The following is a 25,876-nucleotide window of genomic DNA, read 5'->3' as shown; positions in this document are numbered from 1 at the left end:
CCAATTTAAAAGATTTTCTCTTTTTTTTTTTTTTGTTTTTTTTTTTTTTTATTTTTTCCATTTATTTTTTTTTTTTCATTTAAAAAAAAAAAAGATTTTCTCTTCAGTTGATCATTTCTGTACAGAAGCTTTGTAGTTTGATATAGACCTATTTGTCTATTTCTGTATTTGTCACCTGTGCTTTTGAAATCTTACCCATTCAAATCTTTGCCTAGACCAACGTCCTAAAGTGTTATCCCTATGTTTTCTTCCAGTAGTTTTATAGTTTCAGGTCTTACAGTTTCAAGTCTTAAAATTTCAAGTATTTAATCAATTTCAAGTTGATTCTTATATATGGTGACAAATAGGAGGCTTGTTTCATTTTTCTGCCTGTGTAAATCCAGTTTCCCAGTACCATCTATTGAAGAGGGTATCTTTTCCCCAATATATGTTATTTTCACCTTTGCCAACATTTATGGTCAAAAATCAATTGACCATAAATATGTGGATTTGCTTCTGGACTCCACTATTCCCTTCATCTGTGTATATATATTTATGCCAGTGCCAAGCTTTTTTATTACTATAGCACTGGAATAGATTTTCAAATCGAGTAATGTGATGACTCTGTCTTTCTTCTTTTTGCCAATATTATTCTGGCCGTTCGGAGTCTCTTCTAATTGCATATGGATTTCAGGATTGTTTTTATTTCTGGGGAAAGTGTCACTGAAATTTTGATAGGGATTGTACTGAATATGTTGATTGTTTTGGGTAGTATGAACATTTTAATAATATGAGTTATCTCAATTTCATAAAAATGGGATAGCTTTCAATTTGTTTCTGTCTTCCATTTCATCAGTGTTCTAAAGTTTTCAGTGTACCGATATTTCACTTACTTGGCTAAATTTATTTCTAAGTATTTTTTGTAGTAGCTATTTTAAATGAAATAATTTTCTTGATTTATTTCTGGATAGTTCACTATTTGTTAGTATATAGAAACACTGATTTTGCATGCTGATTTTGTATTCTGCAACTTTACTAAATTCATTTATTACTTTTAAAAGATTTTTGTATAGTCTTTAGGGTTTTCTATACATAAGATCATGTTTTCAAACAGGGTCTTAGTCCTTTGGTGTTGTTATAAAGGAATATCTGGGACTGGGTAATTTATAAAGAAAAAAGGTTTATTTGGCTCACAATTCAGCTGACTGGAAGGCTAGATAAACGGCAAGAGAGGAAGCAAGAGAGAGAACGGAGGTACCAGGCTCTTTGTAACCACTAGCTCTTGCAGGAACTAATGGAGTGAGAACTCACTCATTATAATAAGGACTGCACCAAATCATTCATGGGGCATCTGACCCCATGACCCAAATATCGACCATGAGGACCCACCTCCAACATTGGGAAATAAATTTCAATATGAGGTTTGGGGGAAGAAACATCCAGATTATAGCATAAGGACAATTAAACTTCTTCCTTCTCAATTGAGATACCTTTTATTTCTCTCTTGCCTAACTGCTCTGGGTAGAACTTCTGGTAGTATGTTAAATAGAAATGTTAAGAGTGGGCATTCTTGTCTTGTGCTTGGTCTTAGAAGAAAAGCTTTGAGCTTTTCACCATTGAATATGATGTTAAATATCAGGTTCTAATATATGGCCTTTACCATGTTTAGGTACATTTCTTGTATAACTAACTTCTTGAAGGTTTTATCATAAAAAGATGTTGAAGTTTGTCAAATGCCTTTTATGCATCTATTGAAATGATCATATGGCTTTTGTCCTTTCTTTTGCTAATGTCTTATGTCACATTTATTGATCTGCATATTTTTAACCATCCTTCCAGCCCTTGGATAAATCCCACTGATCAGGGTAAATGATTATTTTAGTGTGCTATTGAGTTCAGTTTGCTAGTATTTTGTTGAAGACTTTTGCATCTAAGTTCATCAGGAATATCGACCTGTAATTTTCTTTCCTTGTCCTTGTCCGGCTTTTGTACCATGGTAATGCTGGCCCTGTAAAATGCACTTGAAAGTGTTTGCTTGTTCAGTTTTTGAAAAGAGTTTGAGAAGGACTGGTATTACTCCTCCATTAAATGTTTGGTAGAATTCAACAGTGAAGCCATCATGTCCTAGGCTTTTATTTGATAGGAGAGTTTTTTACTAGTGATTCAATCTCCTTACTCGTTAGTGCTCTATTCAGATTTTCTATTTCTTTGTAATTAAGTCTTGTTAAGTGTATGTGTCTAGGAATTTTTCAGTTTTTTTCTAGATTATCCAGTTTGTTGGCATATAATTGTTCACAGTAGTCTCATGATTTTTAGTATTTCTTTGGTATCATTTGTAATGTCTCCTCTTTCATTTCTGGTTTGTCTTCTCTCCTTTTTAGAACTGAGTCTAGCTAAAGGTTATCAATTTTATCTTTTCACAAAAACCAACTCTTAGTTTCACTCATCTTTTATATTTTTTTTTCTGGTTTCTACATCATTTATTTATGCTCTGATCTTTATTATTTCCTTATTTCTGCTAACTTTGGGCTTAGTTTTTTTTTTTTTCCCCTAGCTTCTTGACATGTAACATTAGGTTTTATATTTGGGATCTGGAGCCTGAATCCACAGGAACTGGCCTGGTGGTGAGAGAGGCTTGGCACATGGGACCACTGGGATGGGCCTGGAACCTAGGTCAGGGTTGTCTCAGCATCTCAGTCTATAGAGTCTGACTCAGTACTGGGGTGAGAAAGGACCCTGGGTCTGCTGGAGCAGGCCTGAACTCTGGGTTCTCTAGATCCTGGGGCCAGCATGGAGCTTGGTATTGTAGGAGCTGGTCTGAAATCTAGGATTATGGCACTGGCCTGGTACCTGGAGCCACTGGAAATGACCAGGATCCTGGGGCTGTAGAGAGAGACCTGGAGTCTGTGTCTGCAGATACTGGCTGGAGGCTGAGTATATATGTTCTTGTCTAGAGGCTAAGTCTTCAAGGACTGGCCCGGGTTCTGGGGCCAGACTGGGTCCTGGGTATACATGGGTGGTCCAAGAGCCTGGGTCCATGGAGGCCAATCCAGTAGTCGTGTCTACTGGGACAGTCCTAAACCCTGGGTCCGGTGGAGCATGAGACCATAGGAACTGTCCTAACACTGTACAGGCCTAGAGCCTATGTCTCTGAGTTCCTGCCTAGTGTCAGAGGCTAGGGGTGCTAATACAGCACAGGAATGGTCCTCAAGCCTACGGCCATGAGAACTGGCCAACTGCTGGGGACAATCCTGATCCTAGTATCACTAGGGGTGGCCTTGCCCTGGGGTGGCTCTGGAGCCTGAAGCTTCAAGGACCTGTCTGGGGCTGGCGATAGTCTAGAGCCTGGAGTTGCTGGTGGTGGCCTAGCACTAGGGAGGCCTAGAGCCTGGGGCTAGAGGATCCTGCCAGATAATAGGGTGTGCTTTCAGGTGGTATCTGCAGGTATCAACTTGAACCTGGGGTGAAGGGGCTAGCCTGGTAGTGAGCAGACCTGGAACCTGTATCCACACATGCCAGCTTGATGACTAAGGCTGCAAGAGCCAATCTGGTGCTGGGGGTGGCTGAGAGCTTAGGACCACTGAGGTGAGCTCAACATTGAGGACAGTCCAGAACCTGAGGGTCCTGAGGTTGTCCTGATAGTAAGGCAGCCTGGAGATCAAGTATGCTGTATAGGTCTGTAGCCTAGGACTGTGGGATGCAGCCTGCTGCTGGAGCAGTTGAGCTTAGAGGCTTAGTCCACAGGTACTGACCTGGAGTCTAGGGATGTGGGGGCCTACCCTGCATTGTGTTTTACTGATACAAGCCTGTTGCTGGTGTCCAAGGCAAAGTCTGGTGTCCATTGCCGTCTTTATCTCCATGCTACAATGCCTGGTGTTGGGGGAGGGGTGACATGGGCAATGTAAAACTGACTGTTCCTCCTACTCTTATCAATGCATCTTTTCATAATTCTGTACTACAGCCAGGAGCTGTAATTTCTCACTTGGTTTCTTTAGCTTCTATAAAGGTCATTTCATATATGGAGGGATATTTGAATTGACGTTTCTGTAAGGGAAGGAGTGCTGGAGAGTCTTATTCTGCCATCTTGCTGATGCTTGTCTCTGAGTCAGGGTTTTGACCAGTCATATCCTCGCCGATTCCACTGACACTGCCTCTCTTCAGTACCCCACCCCTAGGTCCTAAATCAGGGCTTTCACATGTTGTTACTGAGGATGCATTCCCACTACTCTGTGCCCTGGCCCCTGGGTCTTGAGCCAGGGCTTTGAATAACCGTCACTGGGGTTATGCTGCCACTGCTCTAGATTCTATACTCTGGGGCCTAAGTCACAGCTACCACTGCTTTGTGTCCCACTCCCTGGGGTCTGAGTTGCGGCTACAACCAGCTACCCTTGGGGCCATACTACAGTTGCACCACAGACCCACAGCCCAGGCCTCTTCTTGATTCTGTCATTGCTGGATCTGTGTTACTGTTATATCCCTTTCCCATTAAGTTAAGTCATTGTGTAATGTCCTAGAGACCCACCCTGAACTCTGTAGATGATGTAAACAAGACCATGTTGTAATCACTGGCACCACTACCCCAGCAAGTATGTCTGTGCCCCAGTCCCCAGATGCTACACCAGTTCTGTGCACATCTAACCACAGATCCTTTGATCTGCTACTACACCCTAGGCACTGGCACCGCCATCACTGTCATAGCCTCTTTGGGCTGCTATAACTAAATGCCTTAAGCTGGATTATTTATAAATTATAGAAATGTATTGCTTACATTTCTGGAAAGTCACATACCAAGGCCACAGAAGATACAGTCTGTAATGAGGGCTTGCTCTGTGCTTCAAAGATGGTAACTTCTCCCAGCACCCTTACATGGCAGAAGGAATAAGTGCATTCCCTTCAATCTCTATTATGGGGGCACTAATCCCATTTGTGAGGGCAGAGCCCTCGTTATTTAATATCTTTCAGATAAGCCCTACTTATTAATACTATCACATAGGGTATTAATTTCCAACATATAAATTTGAAGGGAACATCCACATTCAAACCATAGCAGTCACTGAACATGCACCTCACCCCAATCCCAGTTTCACCACAGCTACAGTTGTGTGAATGCCAGCATGCCACAACCAGTGCCTAAAGGAATAACCTTGGCTGGAATATTCCCCCATGAGAGAAAAGGAGTGCAGGGGGAACCCAGCAGCTAGCACCACCAAGGACCACAACAGCCCTAGTCACTATAGCCACCACAGACTGCACACATATAAATATAAGGCTGTCAGAAACATGAAAACATCAAGGAAATATGGTACAACTAAAGAAACACAGTAACTATGCAGTAAGTGATCTCAAATAAATGGAGATATATGTTATCTGAAAAAGAATTAAAAATAATTATTTTAAGGAAGATCAGTGAGATACAAGAGAACACAGAGAGCTCAATGAACTCAGGAAAGTAATAAACAAGCTCAACAAAGAGACAGAAATTATCAAAAACAACCAAACAAACATTTTATAACTGAAGAATATAATGAATAAAATAAAAATGTAAAAGAGAGCTTCTAACAGCAGACATGATCAAATAGAAGAAAGAATCTGCAAACTTGAAGGCATATCTTATGAAATTATCCAGTGAGAAGATAAAAAAAGAATAAAAAATAGTGAAGAAAATCTGAGGAACTTGAGACACTATCAACTGAATCAGATTACATTTGAATGACTGTCCCCTCCAAATCTCATGTTGAAATGTAATCTCAAGTTTGAAGGTGGGGCCTGGTGGAAAGTTACCGGGTCATGGGAGCAGTCCCTCATAAATAATTTGGTGCTGTCCTCGTGATAGTGAGTGAGTTCTTGCAAGAACTGGTTGTTTAAAATTTTGTGGTACCTCCCCACTTGCTTTTTTGCTCCCACTTTCACCATATGACATGCTGGCTCCTCATTGTCTTCTGGCATGATGGTTAGCTTCCTGAGGCCCTCACAAGAAATATCTCAGCACCATGCTTCCTGTACACCCTGCAGTACTATAAGTCAAAAATAAAACCTCTTTTCTTCACAAATTAGCTAGCCTCAGATATTCCTTTATAGCAATGCAAAAATGGTCTAATACAACATAGATGCTAAAGTCCTCAACAAAATACTTGGAAACTAAATTCAACAGCACATTAAAAGACTCATTCAAGGATAGAAGGAAAATGGCAAATATGAAGCAGGGCTAACATGCACCTCTCACTTGGACAGACAGAACAGTATGTGGAGACTCACACTGTGAACTTTCGTTCCAAGAACCCCTGCAGGAACATACCAGGAAAACCAAAAGAATTCACAGATCCTTTGATGGTAGCGGAGAGCAGCTGCAAATTCCATGAGACAGGTGAGTTTCCAAAGTGAGAGAGGGTGAAAATCTGCCTCCAAACACACATTCCCACTGGGGAATCTAAAATTCCAGATCACAGGAGAAGGATTTAACCTTGCCTAGAGCTGGAACAGATTTCAGGAGCCCCATGAAATATAGCAGCAGCAGTGGGGAAGAATCTTGTAGGCACTCAGAGTCTCCAGCTCAAACCCAGGAAAGCCTTACCTGACTATATCTCACAGGAGCCCTCAGGGAAGACAGCCAGCAGAATTAGTGAGTGGTCACAGGGTGAAAGAAGCTTCTAACTGAATTCTGTAATAATTTTGACTGGGCACAAACATTCTCGAGCAGAATCTAGGGGGCGAACGGGAACTGCTGCAGGTACGAGCATAGGAGCTACCAACATTGTGAGCACACAGAGAGAGTAGAGGGCCTGAAAGCCATGCTTGCTTTCTCAGCAAGGAAACTTATGGCCTGGGGCAGGTCCGAGTTCTGTACACAGACTGTCTGGACCTAAACTGTTAGCAGGGCACTACAGAATCAAGATCGGCCTCACCAAATGCATGGGGGCTGGGTGAGTCCTTTCATTACTGGATATACCCCAAATCCCTGGAGAACTATACTGCACAGCAGAGGTAGCCATAATCCCCTCTGGAAAATAACCCCATTAGCTTGAGAACCAACCCTCACTCCACGCCCACAGTGGCCTATTCAAGCCCTGTGCAGTGCAAGAAAAGTCTAAGTTCAAATCCATCTAACCCTGCCCCCACCTGGTGGTATTTTCCAACCTGCCCTGGCAACCAAACACAAAAGACAATAACTCTTGGGAGGTTTATGGCCCTGCCTGAGAAAACAGAATACTTCCCCTGGCCAACTTAGGACAAGCTTATATCCTACTACTACTTATATCCCACTACTACCACCACAGCTGGTGTTATCTTGAATGTGTTACCTCCTGACTGGAGGCCAATTATCTCAGACCATTACAGCAAATCCTGACAGAATAACTCTGCTCCCAAGAAGGAAGAGAGCACCATGTCAGGGGATCACCCCATAGGATAAAAGAATCTGAACAGCAGGACTTGAGTTCTAGATCTTTCTGCTGGTGGGTAGTTTCTCACAGCAGAGATACAATTGCAGTGCTGGGCACAGTAGGGAAAGTCTGCACCTATACCCCAACAGGCAGGGAACCTCTGTGACCATGAAAGGTCTTGGAGAAGGGGACCTTGTTCCCCTCAGCACTCCGCTGAAGACAGAGCAGGGGCTTTCCCCACAGAAATGCAGCCTGGAGGAATGTACAGACAGGCTTGCTGGAACAATCCAGGGTGAGTGTATCCCGACAGGAGGAGCACATTCCAGGTTCAGGCCAGCATAAGAGGCAGAGTAACAATTCCTCCCTACTTGGAACATCAACATTCCTATACATGAAATGATGTGCCTGTATGATCCAAGTAGGTGAAACACAAAGACAGTAGTGAGGCTATGAGGTGAATAACTTTCCTGCTGACCTGGCACGGGAGCTGAGGTAGCTCCCACTCTTCACCCTCAGCAGATAAAACCTCAGCAGATCTCACTGAGAGCTCACCCAGCAACCCTCATCAAGGTTAGGACCTTGGCTCACGGTTGGGCTTTATTAGGTTGGTGCAAAATTAATTGTGGTTTTTGCTATCACTTTCAATGGCAAAAAACACAATTACTTTTGCACCAACCCTATCTTAGCCACAACTGGTGACTATCCAGGGATATCTCCCCTGTTGGCCTGAAGACTGAATCATCAATTCAGTAAATAAAACAATGGAAAAAATTAAGAAAATAAATAAATTGTACACCTTGAGAGAATGAGATAGCCTTCAAGAGATCCCTGCCATTCCAATTCCATAGGAGACAGAGAACTCAATTATACACCACGACTATAACTACTGTAAATTTAACTATAGCATCAGGGAAAGTCAGCACACAAAGGCTCTCTTTATAGCTAAGGATTCATACAGAGTCTTCACCTCTACAAGCACAAAGAATCAAATTAAGCTAAAATATATACTAAACTCTGGGCAGGGCATGGTGACTCATGCCTGTAATCCCAGCACTTTGGGAAGCCAAGGCAGGAGGATCACCTGAGGTCAAGAGTTTGAGACCAGCCTGGTCAACATAGTGAAATCCAATCTCTATAATCCCAGCTACTCAGGAGGCTGAGGCAGGAGAATAACTTGAACTCGGGAGGCAGATGTGGCAGTGAGCCGAGATCGAGCCATTCAGGCTGGGCAACAAGAACGAAACTCTTGCAGTGAGCAGAGATCGCAAACTCCAGCCTGGGTAACAAGAGCAAAACTCCATCTCATAAATAAATATTAAACTCTGATCCATAAGAGGGAAAAAAAGAAATTTAAAAAAAAATTTTAAAGTCCAATAGAAAAAAAGATTCAAGAACAATTTTAAGAAATAGTCTACCTAAATGAGAAGAAACCAGAAAAGCAATTCTGGTAATGACAATACAGGGTTCTATAACAACCCCACATAATCACACTGGCTCCCCAGCAGTGGATCCAACCCAAGAAGAAATCTCTAAAACACCAGATAAAGAATTCAGAAGGTTGATTATTAAACTACTCAAGGAGATACCCCAGAAATGTGAAAAAGACCTTAAAGAATTTTTTTTTTTAAATACAGTATATGAATGAAACATTTTCCAGAGAAATATATCAAAAAGAAAAATCAATCATAACTTCTGGAAATAAAAGACACACTTAGTGAAATACAAAATACAGTAGAAATTTCCAAAAATAGACTAGAACCAGTAGGAGAAAAAAAGAATTTCAGAGCTTGAAGACAAGCTTTCGAATTAACCCCATCGGAAAAAGACAAGGAAAAAATAATCTAAAAAAATGAACAAAGCTTCCAAGAAATGGGGGATTATGTTAAATGGTCAAATCTAAGAATAACTGGTGTTTCTGAGGAAGAAGAGAAATCTAATAGTTTGGAAAACTTGTTTGAAGGAATAACTGAAAAGAAATTCTCCCGTCTTGCTAGTGATCTAGATATCCAACTATAAGAAGCTCAAAGAACTTCTGAGAAATTTATCACAAAGAGGTTATCACCTAGACACAGTCATCAGGTTATCTAAACTCAAGGCAAAGGAAAAAATCTTAAGAGCCCTGAGACAAAAACATCAGATAAGCTATAAAGAAAAACCTATCAGACTAATAGAAAATTTCCTAGCCAAAACCTTACAGCCAGAAGGGATTGGGGTCCTATCTTCAACTTCCTTAAATAATTGTCAGCCAGTAATTTTGTTTCCAGCAAACCTAAACTTCATAAGTAAAGGAGAGATAAAGTTGTTTTCAGACAAAAAAAAAAAAAAAAAATGCTGAGAGAATTACCAAGCCAACACTACAAGAACTGCTAATTCTAAATCTTGAAGGAAAACCTCAAAATACACCAAAATACAACCATCTAAAAGCATAACTCTCACAAGGCCTATAAAACAATAATAAAATAAAAAAATAAAAATAATAAAAAAACAGGTATTCAGGCAACCCCAAAACTGCAGAATATACATTCTTTTCATCAGGACATGGAACATTCTCCAAGATAGACCACATGACAGGCCACAAAACACTTCTGAATAATTTTAAGAAAATCAGAGTCATATTAATCATCTTTTAAGACCAATGTGGAATAAAACTGAAATCAACTCTAAAGAGAACCCTCAAAATTATACAAATACATGGAAATAAAATAATCTGCTACTGAATGATCTTTGGGCCAACAATGAAATCAAGATGGAAACTGAAAACTTCTTTGACCTGAATGATAGCAACACAACTTATCAAAACCTCTGGAATACAGCAAAAAGCAGTGCTAAGAGGAAAATTCATGACATTAAATGCCTACATCAGAAGTCTGAAAAAGCTCAAATATTGACAATCAAATATCACACATCTAGGAACTGGAGAAACAAGGACAAACTAAATGTAAAGCTAGAAGAAAAGAAATAACAAAATCAGAGCAGGACTAAATAAAACTGAAACAAACAAACAAACAAAAAAACCCACAAAAGATAAAGAAAACAAAGATCTGGTTTTTTTAAAAGATAAAGAAAACTGATAGACCATTAGCAAGATTAAAAAAGAAAAGAGAAAAGATCTAAATCAACTCAAGTAGAAATGAAAAGGGAGATATTACAACTGATACCACAAAAATACAAAAGATCATTGAAGGCTACTATGAACACCTTTGCACACAAACTAGAAAATCTAGAACAGATGGATAAATTCCTGGAAATATGCAACCCTGCTAGATTAAATCAGAAAGAAACAGAAACTGAACAGACCAATAGCAAGTAGTGAGATTGAAACAGTAATTAAAAAAATGTCAATAAAAAAACAGATTCCAGGACCAGATGAATTCACAGTTAAATTGTATCAGACATTCAAAAAAGAACTGGTATCAATCGTACTGAAACTACTCCAAAAAATAAAGAAAGAGGGAGTCCTCCCTAGATTATTCTATGAAGCCAGTATCACTCAAATACCAAAACCAGGAAACTGCAGACCAATATCCCTGATGAACCCAGACGAAAAAATCCTCAACAAAATACTAGCTAACTGAATCCCAACAGCATATCAAAAAGATAATACATCATGAGCAAGTGGGTTTCATTCCAGGGATACAGGTATGGCTTAACATACACAAGTCAATAAATGTGATACATCACATAAACAGAATTAAAACTAAAAATCATATGATCATCTCAATAGAAGCAACAAAAGCATTTGAAAAAATCCTGTATCGTTTCATAACAAAAACCTTCTGTAAAATTGGCATAGAAGGGACAGACCTCAAGGTAATAAAAGCCATTTATGACAAACCCACAGCCAATATCATACTAAATGGGGACAAATTGAAAGTATTCACAATGAAAACGAAAACAAGAAAAGGATGGTCACTTTCACCACTTCTACTCAATAGGATACTGGAAGTCCTAGCCAAAGAAGTCGGGCAAAGAAAGAAACAAAGGGAACCCAAACTGGAAAAGAGGAAGTCAAACCATTGCTATTCACCAATGATATCTGTTCACCAATCATACCTGATAGTATACCTAGAAAATCCTAACAACTCATCCAAAAAGCTCCTAGACCTGATAAAATAATTCAGTAAAGTCTCAGGTTACAAAATCAATGTACAGAAATCAGTAGGATTGCTATACATCAACGACAAAGCTGAGAATCAAATCAATAATTCAATCCCTTTTACAACAGCTGCAAAACAAAAACAAAAAACAAACAAACAAACAAACAAAACCTCAGGAATATACTTAACCAAGGAGGTGGAAGATTTCTGCAGAAATACTATAAAACACTGCTGAAAGAAATTATAGACAACACAAACAAATGGACACATATCCCATGCTCATGGATGGGTACAATCAATATTGTGAAAATGACCATACTGTCAAAAGCGATCTATGGATTCAATACAATTCACATCAAAATACCATTAACATGCTTCATAGAACCAGAAGAAAACAATCCTGAAATTCATAAGGAACCAAAAAAGAGCCCACATAGCCGAAATAGCACTAATCAAAAAGAACAACTCTGAAGGTATCATATTACCCAACTTCAAACTATACTAAAGCCACAGTTACCAAAACATTGTACTGGTATAAAAGTAGCCACACAGACCAATGGAACACAGTAGAAAACCAAGAAATAAAGCCAAATACTTATAGCCAATTGATTTTAGACAAAGCAAACAAAAACATAAGAGTTGGAAAAGCACACACCTTCTATTCAACAAATTATGCTGGAATAACTGGCAAGCCACATGTAGAAGAATGAAACTGGATCCTCATCTCTCACCTTATACAAAAATCAACTCAAGATGGATCAAGGACTTAAATCTAAGACCTGAAACCATAAAAATTCTAGAAGATAACATCAGAAAAACTCTTCTAGACATTGGCTTAGGCAAAGAGTAGTTCATGACCAAGAACCCAAAAGCAAATGCAAGAAAAAGAAAAATAAATAGATGGGAACTAATTAAACTAAAAAGTTTCTACAAAGCAAACGAAATAATTAGCAGAGGAAACAGACAACAGACAGAGTGGGAGAAAATACTCACAAACTATGCATCTGACAAAGGACTAATATCCAGAATCTAACAAGAACTCAAACAAATCAGCAAGAGAAAAAAATTGCATGAAAAAGTAGGAAAAGGTCATGAATAGACACTTCTCAAATATGCAAATATCCAACAAACATATGAAAAAATGCTTAACATCACTAATTATCAGGGAAATGGAAATTAAAACCACAGTGCAATCCCACCTTACTCCTGCAAGAATGGCCATAATTAAAAATAAAAAATATAATACTTGTTGGTATGGATGTGGTAAAATGGGAACACATTTACACTGCAGGTAAGAATGTAAGCTAGTACAACCACCATGGAAAACAGTATGGAGATTCCTTAAAGAATTAAAAGTAGAACTACCATTCGATCCAGCAATCTCACTACTGGGTATTTACCCAAAGGAAAAAAGGTATTATATAAAAAAGTCAACTTGCACATGCATGTTTACAGCAGCACAATTTGCAATTGTGAAAATATGTAACCAACCTGAATGCCCATAAACCAATAAATGGACCAAGAAAATGTGGTATATATACAACATGGAATACTACTCAGCCATAAAAAGGAACAAAATAATCACATTTGCAGCAACCCAGATGAAGCTGGAGAACATTATTCTAAGTGAAGTAACTCAGGTATTGAAAAACCCATTATCATATGTTCTCACTAATAAGTGGGGGCTAAGCTATGAGGATGCAAAGGCATAAGAATAATACACTTTGGGAACTTGAGAACAGTGGGAGGGGGTAAGGGACAAAATACTGCACACTGGAGACAGTGTACACTGCTCAGGTGACAGGTGCACCAATCTCAGAATCACCACTAAAGAACTCATCCATGTAACATAAAACCACCTGTTCCTGCAAAACTATTAAAATTTTGTTTAAATGTGTAAATATCTGAACAGATACTTCATTAAAGATACACAGATGGCAAATAATCATATGAAAAGATGCTTAACATCATGTCATTGGAGAATTACAAATTAAACCAACAATGAGATACCACTACATACCTACTAACAGGGTGAAAATCCAAAACATTGATAACGGTAAATGCTGGGGAGAATGTGGAGCAAAGGGAAGTCTCATTCACTGCTGGTAGGAATACAAAATGGTACAGCCACTTAGAAGAGTAGCTTGACTGCACTATTCACAACAGCAAAGATATGGAATCAACCTAAATGCCCACCAATGACAGATTAGATAAAAAAAATTGGTACATATACAACATGGAATAGTATGCAACCATAAAAAAGAATGAGATTATGTCTTTTGCACAAACATGGATGACGCTGTAGGCTGTTAACCTTAGCAAATTAACACAAGAACAGAAAACCAGATACCACATGTTTTTACTTATAAGTGAGAGCTAAGTTATGAGAACTTACAAACACAAAGGAAATCACAGACACTGGGGTCTTCTTGAAGTGGGAGCTAAATGATGAGAACTTACAAACACAAAGGAAACCATAGACACTGGGGTCTTCTTTCTTCTAGGAGAAAGGAGAGGAGCAGAAAAGATAACTATTGGGTAATGAGCTTAATACCTGGGTGATGAAATAATCTGCACAACAAATGCCCATGATATGAGTTTACCTGTGTAACAAACCTTCACATGTACACCTGAACCTAAAATAGAAGTTGGAAAAACAATTAAATGAATAAATAAAAATAAAAGATTCATTCACCATGATCTGTGAGGTTTATCCCAGGGATGCAAGGATGGTTCAACATAAGCAAATTAATAAACATGATACACCACATTAACCCAATGAAAGATAAAAACAACACAATCATTTCAATGAATACACAAAAAGCATTTGGCAAAATTCAACACCCTTTTGTGATTAAAAACTCTCAACAAATTAATTATACAAGGTATGTACCTCAACATAACAAAGGGCATATATGATAAGGCCACAGTAATATCATAACCAAGGTGAAAAGCTAAAAGCTTTTCCTCTAAGATCAAGAATCAGACAAAGTTGCTCACTCTTGCCACCTCTATTCAACATAGCACTGGAAGTCCTAGTCAAAGCAATTAGGCAAGTGAAAGAAATGAAAGGCATTCAAATTGGAAAAAAAGAAATAAAATTGTCTCTTTTCCCACATTACATGATATTATACATAGAAGATTTTAAATATGCCACCAAAACCCTGTTAGAACTAATAAATAAAGGGAACTGCAGCATACAAAGTCAACATACAAAAAGCAGTTGCATTTCTATGCACTATCAAAGATGATCTACCCAAAAAAGAAAGAAAGAAAACCCATTTAAAATAGCATCAGAAAGAATAAAACAGAAATAAACTTAACCCAAGAGGTGAAAGAGCTGTATACTGATAACTATCAAAGAGTGATGAACAAAATTGAAGATACGAATGAATGCAAGATATCCTGTGTTCATTTATTGGAATAATTAATGTTAAAATATCCACACTACCCAAAGCAATCCACAGATTCAATTCTAATGGCATATTTCACAGACATAGGAAAATAAACAATTGCAAAATTTGTATGGAATCACAAAATACTCTGAATAGCCAAAGTAGCTGTATAACCAAAGCAAGTGAAATCAGCAATTGCAAAGATATCTGCACTCCCATGTTCACTGCAGGATTATTCACAATAGCCAAAATATATGAAAACAACCTAAGTGTCTGCCAACAGATGAATGAAGAAACTGTAGTACACACACACACACACACACACACACACACACACACACACACACACAAATGGGTTATTATTCAACCATAAAAAAAGAAAGAAAACCTGTCATTTGCAACAACATGGATAAACCTCAAGGGCATTATGCTAAGTAAAGTAAGTCAGACAGAGAAAGACAAACTCTGCATGACTTTATTTGTACTGGAATCTTAGGAAGTTGAACTCACTGAACTAGAGAGGAGAATGGTGGTTACAGGGACCAAGGTGAGGGAAAGGGGAGAGGTTGGGAGGTTGGCCAAAGGGCACAAACTTTCAATGATAAGATAGGTAAGTTCAAGGGATATAATATAAAGCATGGTGAAGTGATACATATAAACTAATTTGATTCTGGTAATCATTCTACAACATATATGTATATCAAATCATCACATTGCACATCTTAAAATAAAACAATTTTACTTGTCAATTATACCTCAATAAAGTTGGGGAAAAAGAAAAAGAACCATAATCCCAGAGGGTCATATAACTACCTACTCCCTGGGTACACCTTGAATTTATCATTACCTAGAACTTATCATTACCTAGAACTTTTTAATAGCTAAAATCATAAATTCTGCAAGTTTTTGCCTGAGTACAACCTCCTATCATTACAGTTTCAATTTCCTTACTGATCTACTCCAGTTCTTACAGGTAAAGTTAACTACCTAGAAAACTTTTAGTGAAAATTAAATGAAATAATGTGTATTAACAGCTTAGCACAGTACCTGATACACAACAAGTCCTCAATAAATCATAGGCAAATTTTGATTTTCACTATTCTATTATAAACAAATTATCTGCCAATACCCAAATTGTCCTCAAACTCACTCTCAACCTCTGTCATTAATGAAATTTGTCTTTTATTTGACACTACTATTATACATTCCTCCAAATCCTTTTAAATGAAGGCCAGACCCCCAGAAATTCTTCGAGTCCAGAAGACAGGAGAAATCAGTACAATTCTAGCTTCTCAAGCACCACAATCTCCACAAATCTTAGCCATTTCTAATACAGTTACCCTACCTTGCAATGATCAGAAACTGTTTCACCTCCAAAATCCTAAATGCCTGAAATTTCCCTGATTAAAATAGAATGTTCTTTCAACTCTCCCACTCTTTCTGAACTAGATTGTCTTTGTCACCATGGCCATAAATCTTCTAGTATCCTCATCCACCACTTCAATCTTCTTCTTCATTTGTCTCCTTTTCCAGAGTTGATAACCATTTGGATAAATTCCCTAGATCTTCTCTCATTCTCACCTTGACAACACTCAGCACTTGAGCACTCCTACTGTCTCCTCTTCCCGTCCTATGCTGTGAGCACTGCTGGAGAAAGTCACTACTAGAGCCAACGTTAACCAGGACCTCACTACTCAGCAATTATTAATATTTTATTCAATGTCTACTGATACTTTACTGAATTTCCTACAGCACCTTTTCCAAGCCTACTCCATTCTTAATCTCCTAAAGCCACATTTTCGTCTCTCAGCAGATGACCTTATACCCAGAAGATACCGACATCCAGTGTGAGCTTGCTCCTCTACCTCCTCTGTTCTTTGACATCTCTCTATATCATCAAATTCTATCTTGACCAACTCTGGCCTTTGAAGCAAAGTATCTCCTCTTTGCCAAGGTTAATTTCTCTACTTGTTCTCTTGATTTTACCACTTTCTTACAAAATATGGTTATGAGTCCAGGTTCAGGACTCAAACCATGTGATTTCAGATCCAGCTCTACCTCTTTACTCCTGTGTGACCTTGGAGTTACTTGACCTTTTTAAGTTTCTATTTCCCTACCTGTAAAAAGGTGATTAATAACAGTTCCTATTCATAGGGCCAATGTGAAACATAAATGAGAGAATCTACATAAACTGCTTAGCAAAATTCCTAGCACATAGTCAATATTCAATAACATAATAGCTGTAAATACTATTATCTTTCCCTCTATATACCTCCTGGTACATTTTCCCTTGTCTCCAAAGTAGCTCAAGTTTCCTGTCTCCTGCTTTTTGTTTGTTTGTTTGTTTGTTTCTTTTTTTTTAATTAAAAGATACCTTTTCTGGAATTTGCTACCCTCATTCCAAGATTTCTTTCCTTCCTTTCACCACCAAACTTCTCTAAAGAGTAATGTGTAACTCCTTTCCAGAGGAAGCAAGGAGGAGTGGAAAGATTTTGCAGAAAAATATACCTGTTTGAACTTAGTTATTCCACTTAGTAGCTGTATGATTTGGAGCAAGCAGTTTTTCTAAGCCTTTGTTTGTTCATCTGTAAAATGGATATATTATCCATTTCTTAGGGTCATCAAGAGGATTAAAGTAAAATAATATATGTAAATCATCTGGCCAAAGTAGGTGCTAAATGAATGCTGGTTCTCCATCCCTTATTCTTCTCTTAACCCCTTACAATCTCGGCTGGCCCTCTACCACTCTATATCTCTTTAGCTCACTTCGACTCTTATTAGCATGGTTTTGAACAATCTGACTTCTCTAAACCTTAATTTTCATCTGTAAAATGGTAATAGTACATACCACATAAAGTTGCCTTAAGAATAAGTGAATTAACACATGTAATGTGTTTTAACATAGTGCCTTGCCTGGAGTAAGTACTTAATAAATGATAGCTGCAGTAACTTATTAATGGTGAAATCAAAGGACTGTTCAACTCTCTTCTTAAGTTTCAATGCCAACACACCATTCTGGTTTCCTTTTTGCCACTCACCATTCCTTCTGTCTCTGCACCTCCTCCATGAAGCCTTTCTTTACTCTCTTCAAACCAAGTGTGAGCTATCTCTCCTTTTCACCCTCAGAGCCCTTTGTACTTATCTTGACATAAGAAACTTCCCTTACTCTGAATCATAGTCATTTGTATTATATGTGTTATATCTCCAGCACTTAATTTCTTTTGTCCTCATCGCCAAATTTCTTTTGTCCTCATCGCCAGGCACTTTATTCATGCAGAACATGTTGACTACCTAATATACATCAGACCTGTGCTAGGTACTAAGGTGCCAGGTACTAAGGATACAAAGGTTAAAATAATTACTGTCTTCAAGGAACTTATAGTGTAAGTAACTAGAACAGACAAGTAAGTAGTCCATTATCTGCAGTGAATAAATGCTTGGTTAAGATTGTGCCCGGAGACACTCTTATACAAGGCATTTTTATGTTTTTCACATGGGGAGGCTGTACACAAATACCTGTTGAATGAATGAATGAACTATAAATACAACTAGATAAAGATGGGAAAAGGCACTTTAAGCCCAGAAAAAAGCATGTAAAAAAGCATCGAGGGGTCAAGCAAGTAGCTCAATATTGACAGGAGGAGGGTTCCTGAGTGACAAGAGATGAAGCTGGAAAGTCAAGGCAAAATCCAGTGTTCTAGATGTAAGAATATGACCTGATCCTACAAGGGAGATGATGGCGTGCCCATAAACGTTTTTACATAGGGGAGGGGCAAAATCAGAGTTGCATTTTGGTACTGTGGTAACACAGAGGAAAATGGATTACATGAGAGCCAGGCTTGAGGCAGCAAGTTCAGGTAGGAGGTTGCTGAAAGAACTCAGATGAAGTACGAGAACCAAAACTGCAAAAATGAAGTAAGAATGGTGAATCAAGACGGACACTGCCGATTAACCTTCAGCTAAACTTAATTGTTCATATTGTATCTCCTGCAAGCCTAACAGAATATTTTACACTTAAAACCTGCTACGTAAATATCTGTAAACTACCGTTATTTAAAACTACTTAGGGAACTGCAGCAAGCAGCTAGCTGAGTCACTTACTGTACACGGATTCCCAAGTGAAGGCACCTTTTCCCAGCGTAAAACTCGAAAGAAAACAGGTTATTCGAGCACAGAGAGTAACAACACTACGTGTAAACCGGTGCACTGCTAAGAGACAATAGGACGTCTCTATCTTGGTCTGTCTCACCCCAAATAATGTTTCAACAAAGTCCTTCCATAAGGTCATGAGGCCTTGCCCTGTGCGCCGAGACAAATCCCAAGGATATATATTTTTTTCTGATTGTTGCAGCTCAAGACCGAAACTTCAACAGCGGCTCGTCGCCTGGCCAGCCATTTTTACCTAGCCGTTTCCCAGTTTTGTGCTGGGCCACTGTGTAAATCAACAGCTGCAGGGGATTGAGGGAGCAGTGTCCCAGGTTGATAAAACCCTCATGGGAAGAGGCAGGTGTCTTGAGGCTGCAAATGATAATGATTGCAATTATCTCACAACCCACCTCCACCCGGCCCCTTGCTCCGGGGCTCCTTCGGAAGTTAGTAGGATCCCTTTTACTGTTACCGGGATGCTATCGGCAGCCACAGAAATTAAGCGAATTCGTTTCCGCTTACCCTGATCGCCGCCATGTCTACGACCCTTTCGGCCAAAGTTTTCAGACGGAGAGCGGAGAGGGACAAATCAGTTTAACTAGGCTCTCCTTATGGTAGCCCCGCCCCGTTACGCACTTTGCCTGCCAGTTACCGCCTTTTCTCCGCCCTTCTCCGGCTGCCTTGGCAGCCGCCGCAGTTTTAGTCAGCTGTCTTCCAGAGAAACTTCACCCTTGTGGTTGACCCTCCCAGTCCCAGATAAAGCCTTTCGGAATATTATCCATAGTCCAGTTGAGAGTTATTTTCCTGGGAGCAGAACTTTGAATTATTTTGTTTCAGGCATATGTGATATGCCTAGATAAGGACTTAATACCCAAGTCTAGCTGCTTTAATAATTATGTAGTCAGAAAAAGAACTTATTACCTCTGCGAAACATGGGTAAGTTAATTCATTCTAACGCTATGTCACGGAGAGCTTACTCTATACTGGGCAGTTGTTCGGGGTACAGACAAAACATAGTGGCTTCCTCATAGAGCTTATGATTACAGGAGTAAAAGAGACAAATGCTGTGAATGAAAGTATAACACTATGGGAATGAGGTGGGACACTGGTTTATATCAATGAGAGAAAGACTCTCTGATAAGCTCATTTGAGAAAAGTCCTGCAGGAATTTAGAGGAGAGGGCTCCAAGCAGAAGGAATAGCAATGAAAAAATTCAGTGAGGCTGGAGCAGTAATTTCAGAGGTAGCGAAGTAACACAGTGTAGGGGCTTTCATGCCGCCAAAATAAATTTGGATTTTATTCTGAATAAGATGGGAAATAATTGGAGAAATTTGAGCAAGGGTGTGATGTGATCTAATTTACATTTTTAAAAGATGATTTTGGTGCTATCAGGAGAATATACTAAGGATATATTGCAACATTCACAACAGGAGCAAGGTCTTCCATAGACCTCCATGAAGGATTCTGAGGAAAGAAGATGCTCATAATATGCCCAATATTAATTCATGTGTTCATTCATTCAATCAACAAATACTTATTAAGTGCAAACTATATACTAGGCATTAGTTGATACCTATCACATTTGATACCCAAAACAGGTCCTTTTTTAACAGAGCTATCCTGTAGATGACAAAATTATTTTAAGAAATAATGATGAAATGAAACTAATAATACTGGCCACAAAAGGAACATTGAGTGACTATTTTCTTTTATTGAACTTAATATAAACATATACATACATATATATGCCAATAAAAAATAAAATACAAAATAAATAGTGCAGAACCAAAAAGGAAAAAATGGATCAAGGTGTTTTAATTGCATTAATGCATTTTTCAAAGGAAAAAACATATCTACACAGTGGTCTACCACAGAAATGAGTAGTAATATTACAGGTTTCTGTTTTTGAGCCTTAACTTCTGTGTATTTGTCAATAACTTCATCAAAATTCAATATTTCTGTATATTAAATAAATGGTATACCTAGATTTGTCAAGCTAACTTTGTTCATAACTGATTGATGCACACTTTTTATTTATTTTAATATCAGTCAGGTTTGTTTCACAGTAATCAACAGATAGACAAATAGAAAAAGTCTTAAAATTGTGAATAAGCTTAGAATAAATTTATAACAATCTTATTTCCCCCAAATTTCAGGAATTTCAGTAACATCCATGTTTTGTTGTTGTTGCTGCTTTTCCAACTTTAACTTTTATTTTGGGTTCAGGTATGTGTTCAGGTTTGTTATATAGGAAAATTGCATGTCAAGTGGGGTTGACTTACAAATTATTTCCTCATGCAGGTAATACGCATAACAATTGATAGTTTTTCAATCCCTCCACCCTCCACCCCCAGGTAGGCCCCAGTGTCTATTGTTTCCATCTTTGTGTCTATGCGTACTCATCATTTAGTTCCCACTTATAAATCAGAACCTGCAGTATTTGGTTTTCTGTTTCCGCATTAGTTCACTAAGGGTAATGACCTCCAGCTCTACCCATAGTGCTGCCAAGGACATGATCTCATTCTCTTTTATGACTGCATAGTATTCCATGTTATATATGTATTACATTTTCTTTATCCAGTTTACTGTTGATGGGCATTTAGGTTGAGTCAGTGTCTTTGCTAGTGAGAATAGTACTGTGATGAACAGAGCCATGCATGTGTCTATATAGTAGAATGCCTTATGTTCCCAATAAATGGTGCTGGGAAAACTGGCAAGCCATAGGCAGAAGACTGAAACTGAACCCCTTCCTTACACTACAATACAAATTAACTAAAGATGGATTAAAGACTTAAATGTAAAACCCAAAACTATAAAAACCCTGGAAGATAACCTAGGCAATGCCATTCTGGACATAGGAGCTAGCAAAGATTTCATGACAAAGACACCAAAAGCATTGCAACAAAAGCAAAAACTGATTAATGTGATCTAATTAAACTAAAGAGCTCCTGTACCACAAAAGAAACTATCAACAGAGTAAACAGACAGCCTACAGAACTGGAGAAAATAATATCCAGCTTCTTTAAATTACTTAAACAAATTTACAAGAAAAGCAACCCTATTAAAAAGTGGACAAAGGACATGACAGGTACTCCTCAAAAGAAGACATACATACAGCCAACAAGCATATTAAAAAAAGCTCAATATCAGTGATCATTAGAGAAATGTAAATCAAAACCATGATGAGATACCATCTCAAACTAGTAAGAATGGCTATTACTAAAAGGTCAAAAATAACAGATTTGGGTGAGCTAACAGAGAAAAGGGAACACTAATACACTGTTGGTGGGAGTATAAATTAGTTCAACCATTATGGAAAGCAGTGTGGCAATTCCTCAATAAGCTAAAAACAGAACTACCAATTGACCCAGCAATACCATTACTGAGTAAATACACAAGAGAATATAAATTGTTCTATCTTGAAGACGCATGCATATGTTTATTGTAGCACTGTTCCTAATAGCAAAGACATGGAATCAACCTAAATGCCCAATCATGAGTTAGACTGGGTAAAGAAAATATGGTACATGTACACCATGAAATACTACACAGCCAAAAATATAATGATATCGTGTCATTTGAAGCAAGATGGATGGAGCTGAAAGCCTTTATTCTTAACAAACTAATGCAGGAACAGAAAACCAAATATCACATGTTTGCACTTATAAGTGGGAGCTAAATGATGAGAACACGGAACACAAAGAGAGGAACAACAGACACTGGACCCCACTTGTGGGTAGAGGGTGGGAGGAGGGAGAGCATCAGAAAAAATAACTATTGGGTGCTAGGCTTAGTACCTGGTGATGAAATAAACTGTATGACAAAACCCTTAACACGACTTTACCTATATAACAAACCTTCACATGTACCCCAGAACCTAAAATCAAGGTTTAAAAAAATAAGTAAATAAATAAATAAAAGCAAGATTAACTTTTTCAATAAATAGAAAAAAATCATAATTCCTTCACACCCATATTTTCCTATATGAATAATCAAGAATAAATCAGTGGAATGCATTTAATGCTTTCATGCCCTTATCCACAAATATAGAATTTATGATTGACATTTTTTTTATCAACTAAATGCTTTGACTTTATGTAAGAATGATCTGTAGGACGCAGGGAACTGTTGTTTATGAGAATAAAAAGAAATATAATTCTCAGAAAATGTCTATGTGATATCACAATTAGTAACAGAAATATTTAAAAAGTCAGAAAAAAATATATATGTTGGGCTTGAGGCAGTGAACAACACAGACACAATCCCTGGTCCCAGGGAGCTTAAGTATATTTTGAATAGGACAGTAAATAAATTAACAAGATTATTTTAAATGTTGAAAAATGCTATAGAGATTGACTATAGTATTTAGTCTCTGGTTTGGGGTGAAAGTTACTTTAGATTGGGAATACCTCTTGAAGGAGCAGATGTGTCAGCTGAGTCTTGAATAAAAAGTGGGCCTACTCCCGTTAATATCTGAGCACTCCAAGCAGAAGGAACAACTAATGCAAAGACTGGGAGGTGGGAATAAAATTACTGGAGCACCATGAGTAAGGCAGAAAGTGATGGAAGAGTCTAGTAGGAACCAGATCTATATAAATAATTTAGATTTTCTTTTGTTTATTCTTAAATATTCCTTGATTTATTATTGTAAATTTATCAATCGCCACTAACTGGGCACAAAAGGCAGCTTTGTATAATGGAGAGTATTAGCAACAAAATAAGATATTGGCCTCTAAAGGCAAAACCTTAAAGAAGTTGAGCTAAACCAGATGTTCCAAAAGCTAGTGTACTCAGGAATCACCTGGATAATTTGATAAAATGAGAATTTCTGGATCCTGCCCTTGGATATTAGTATTTATTTGTTCTGATGTACGGGCATGTCTGAAGAGTGCTGCAGGTGTTTCTAATATGGGTACTCCTTGGGCCACATTTTGAGAAACAAACCAAGTCCACTCATACGGACTATATAACTTACAATGATATGTTATTTTTAGCTCTGACATCCTAGGATTATGTAAGGGCTCTTATTTAATGGTATTTGGTGATCCTGGGCAACAACAGTATTCTTGAGGACACATGAAATCCTCCTCTCAGTGACTTTTATTTCCACTTCGCCTCAGCCATCCACAACAATGGCGATAGTTTTAACTCTGTTTTCACTAAGAAAACTACATTACTTCTGAAATTTTAAATTGAAACATTATTTTTTCTGACTTCAACTATTTTCCCTGGAGCTCTTTGATCCACACATTTTATTGGATTCCTTGAGCTCTCTAGACCTTAATATGTGTATTAGCTGTCTTTGGCTACACAACACTTTATCCCAAATTTAGCAATATAAAAAACAAACATGTATTGTCTCACAGTTTCTGTGGGCCAAGAGTTCTGAGGTAATTTAGCTGGATGATTCTACTCATCTCTCATGAGACTGTAGTCAAGATATCAGCCAGAGCTGCTGTTATCAGAAGGCTTGATTGGGGCTTAAGGATCCACTTCCAAAATGGCTCACTCACTTTGGTGGTTGTTGATAGAAGCCTTCAGATATGCCATGTGAACTGCTCCATGAGATTATCTGAGTGACCTCATAGAGCTCATAGAGCTAGTAGGCTCTAGCTTTAAATGGAGGAATACCAAAGACTTTTAATACATATTTTAAAGCCACCACATCTCCTTTTTCACTATCTGTTAGTCCCTTCTGGTCTCATTTTCTTTTCAAACCAGCTTACACCTTGTGGTACATCTCTTCAATCACTGTTTTGCCAATAGACTCATCTACCCAGTGTCACTGGTAAAGTTTCATTTTACTCTTTGAAAAAAACCCTACATTTTGGATAAATATACCTGACCTTAGGCAGCTCATTCTCCTCTTCTCTATCATGGTTATGTTTTTTTATTATTTTTTTATTTATATAAATTTAGGGGGTACAAGTGCATGTGTGGATATACGTGGATACATTGTATAGTGGTGAAGTCTGAGTTTTTCGTATAATAGTATACATTGTGTTCATTAAGTAATCTATCATCCTTCACACCCGTCACACCTCCCACACTTCTGAGTCTCCACTGTTTATTATCCCACTCTATGTCCTTGTGTACACATTATTTAGCTCCCACTTATAAGTGAGATCATGTGATATTTGACTTTCTAAGTTATTTCATTTAAGATAATGGCCTACAGTTCCATCCATGTTACTGCAAAAGACATGATTTTTTTTTTTTATGGCTGATTATTATCATTAGTATCTCCCCACCTCAGCCTCCAAAAGTGCTGGGATTACAAGTGTGAGCCACTTCACTTGGCATCAACTTTGTTCATCTTTTGAAATAATCAACTTTTTGTTTAATTGATTCTTTGTATTTTTTTTTTTGGCCTCAATTTCATTTAAGTCTGCTGAGATCTTTGTTATTTCTTTTCTTTTGCTAGCTTTATGTTTGGATATTGTTTTTCTAGTTCCTTGAGATGTGACATTAGTTGTTAATTTGTGTTCTGAGTTTTTTGATGTAGGCATTTAGCACTACAAACTTTCCTCTTAGCAGTGTTTTTACTGTATCCCAGAGGTTTTGGTATATTGTATCTCCATTTTCATTTGTTTCCAAAATGTTTAAAGTTTTTATCTTAATTTCATCATTGATCCAAATATTATTCAGTAATGTGTTGTTTAATTTCCATGTATTTGTATTTTTTCAAGATTCCCTCCTGGAATTGATTCGTAGTTTTATTCTACTTTTGTCCAAGAAGATACTGACAGGGGAGACCTCCTCGCCTCCTTCTGCTTCCTAATCTCCACCTCCTTCTTCCCCTCCCCTCCCCTCCAGATGGAAAGGAGGGTGGAAAAAGAAATAAAATTCCAAAGAGCTTGAATCCGTGGTCAGGCGACTT

General features: G+C 38.0%; 1 protein-coding gene and 1 long non-coding RNA gene across 3 annotated transcripts in view; one reads left to right on the top strand and one right to left on the bottom strand.

Moving 5' to 3' along the window:
• LOC116545583 (MICOS complex subunit MIC27) overlaps positions 1-19,613 on the bottom strand; it is a 57,642-nt gene extending 38,029 nt beyond the window's left edge. Inside the window, exons 1-2 of one of the 2 annotated variants that reach the window (XM_032272119.1) lie at positions 19,519-19,603; positions 17,359-17,435 (exon numbers count right to left, since the gene is read on the bottom strand). Coding sequence is in view for 1 of the 2 variants with exons in the window: in XM_032272118.1 (XP_032128009.1) it covers positions 19,519-19,533 (15 nt within the window). In the remaining variant the exon portion in view is untranslated. Of the gene's footprint in view, positions 1-17,358; positions 17,436-19,518 lie in introns of both variants that reach the window. The other variant, XM_032272118.1, reaches the window with a different exon arrangement.
• LOC116545584 lies at positions 1,808-25,565 on the top strand. Its single transcript, XR_004266363.1, has 4 exons — positions 1,808-1,950; positions 21,600-21,608; positions 24,449-24,453; positions 25,553-25,565. It is a non-coding gene; the product is annotated as an uncharacterized LOC116545584 (long non-coding RNA).
• Positions 25,566-25,876: the final 311 nt, after the last annotated feature.

The sequence above is a fragment of the Sapajus apella genome, unplaced genomic scaffold (genome assembly GCF_009761245.1).
Source record: "Sapajus apella isolate SASKATOON/1434 unplaced genomic scaffold, GSC_monkey_1.0 scaffold293, whole genome shotgun sequence".
Lineage (NCBI taxonomy): Eukaryota > Metazoa > Chordata > Mammalia > Primates > Cebidae > Sapajus > Sapajus apella.
Note: the sequence above shows the minus strand (reverse complement) of the source record. Positions and strands in the feature narration are given on the sequence as shown.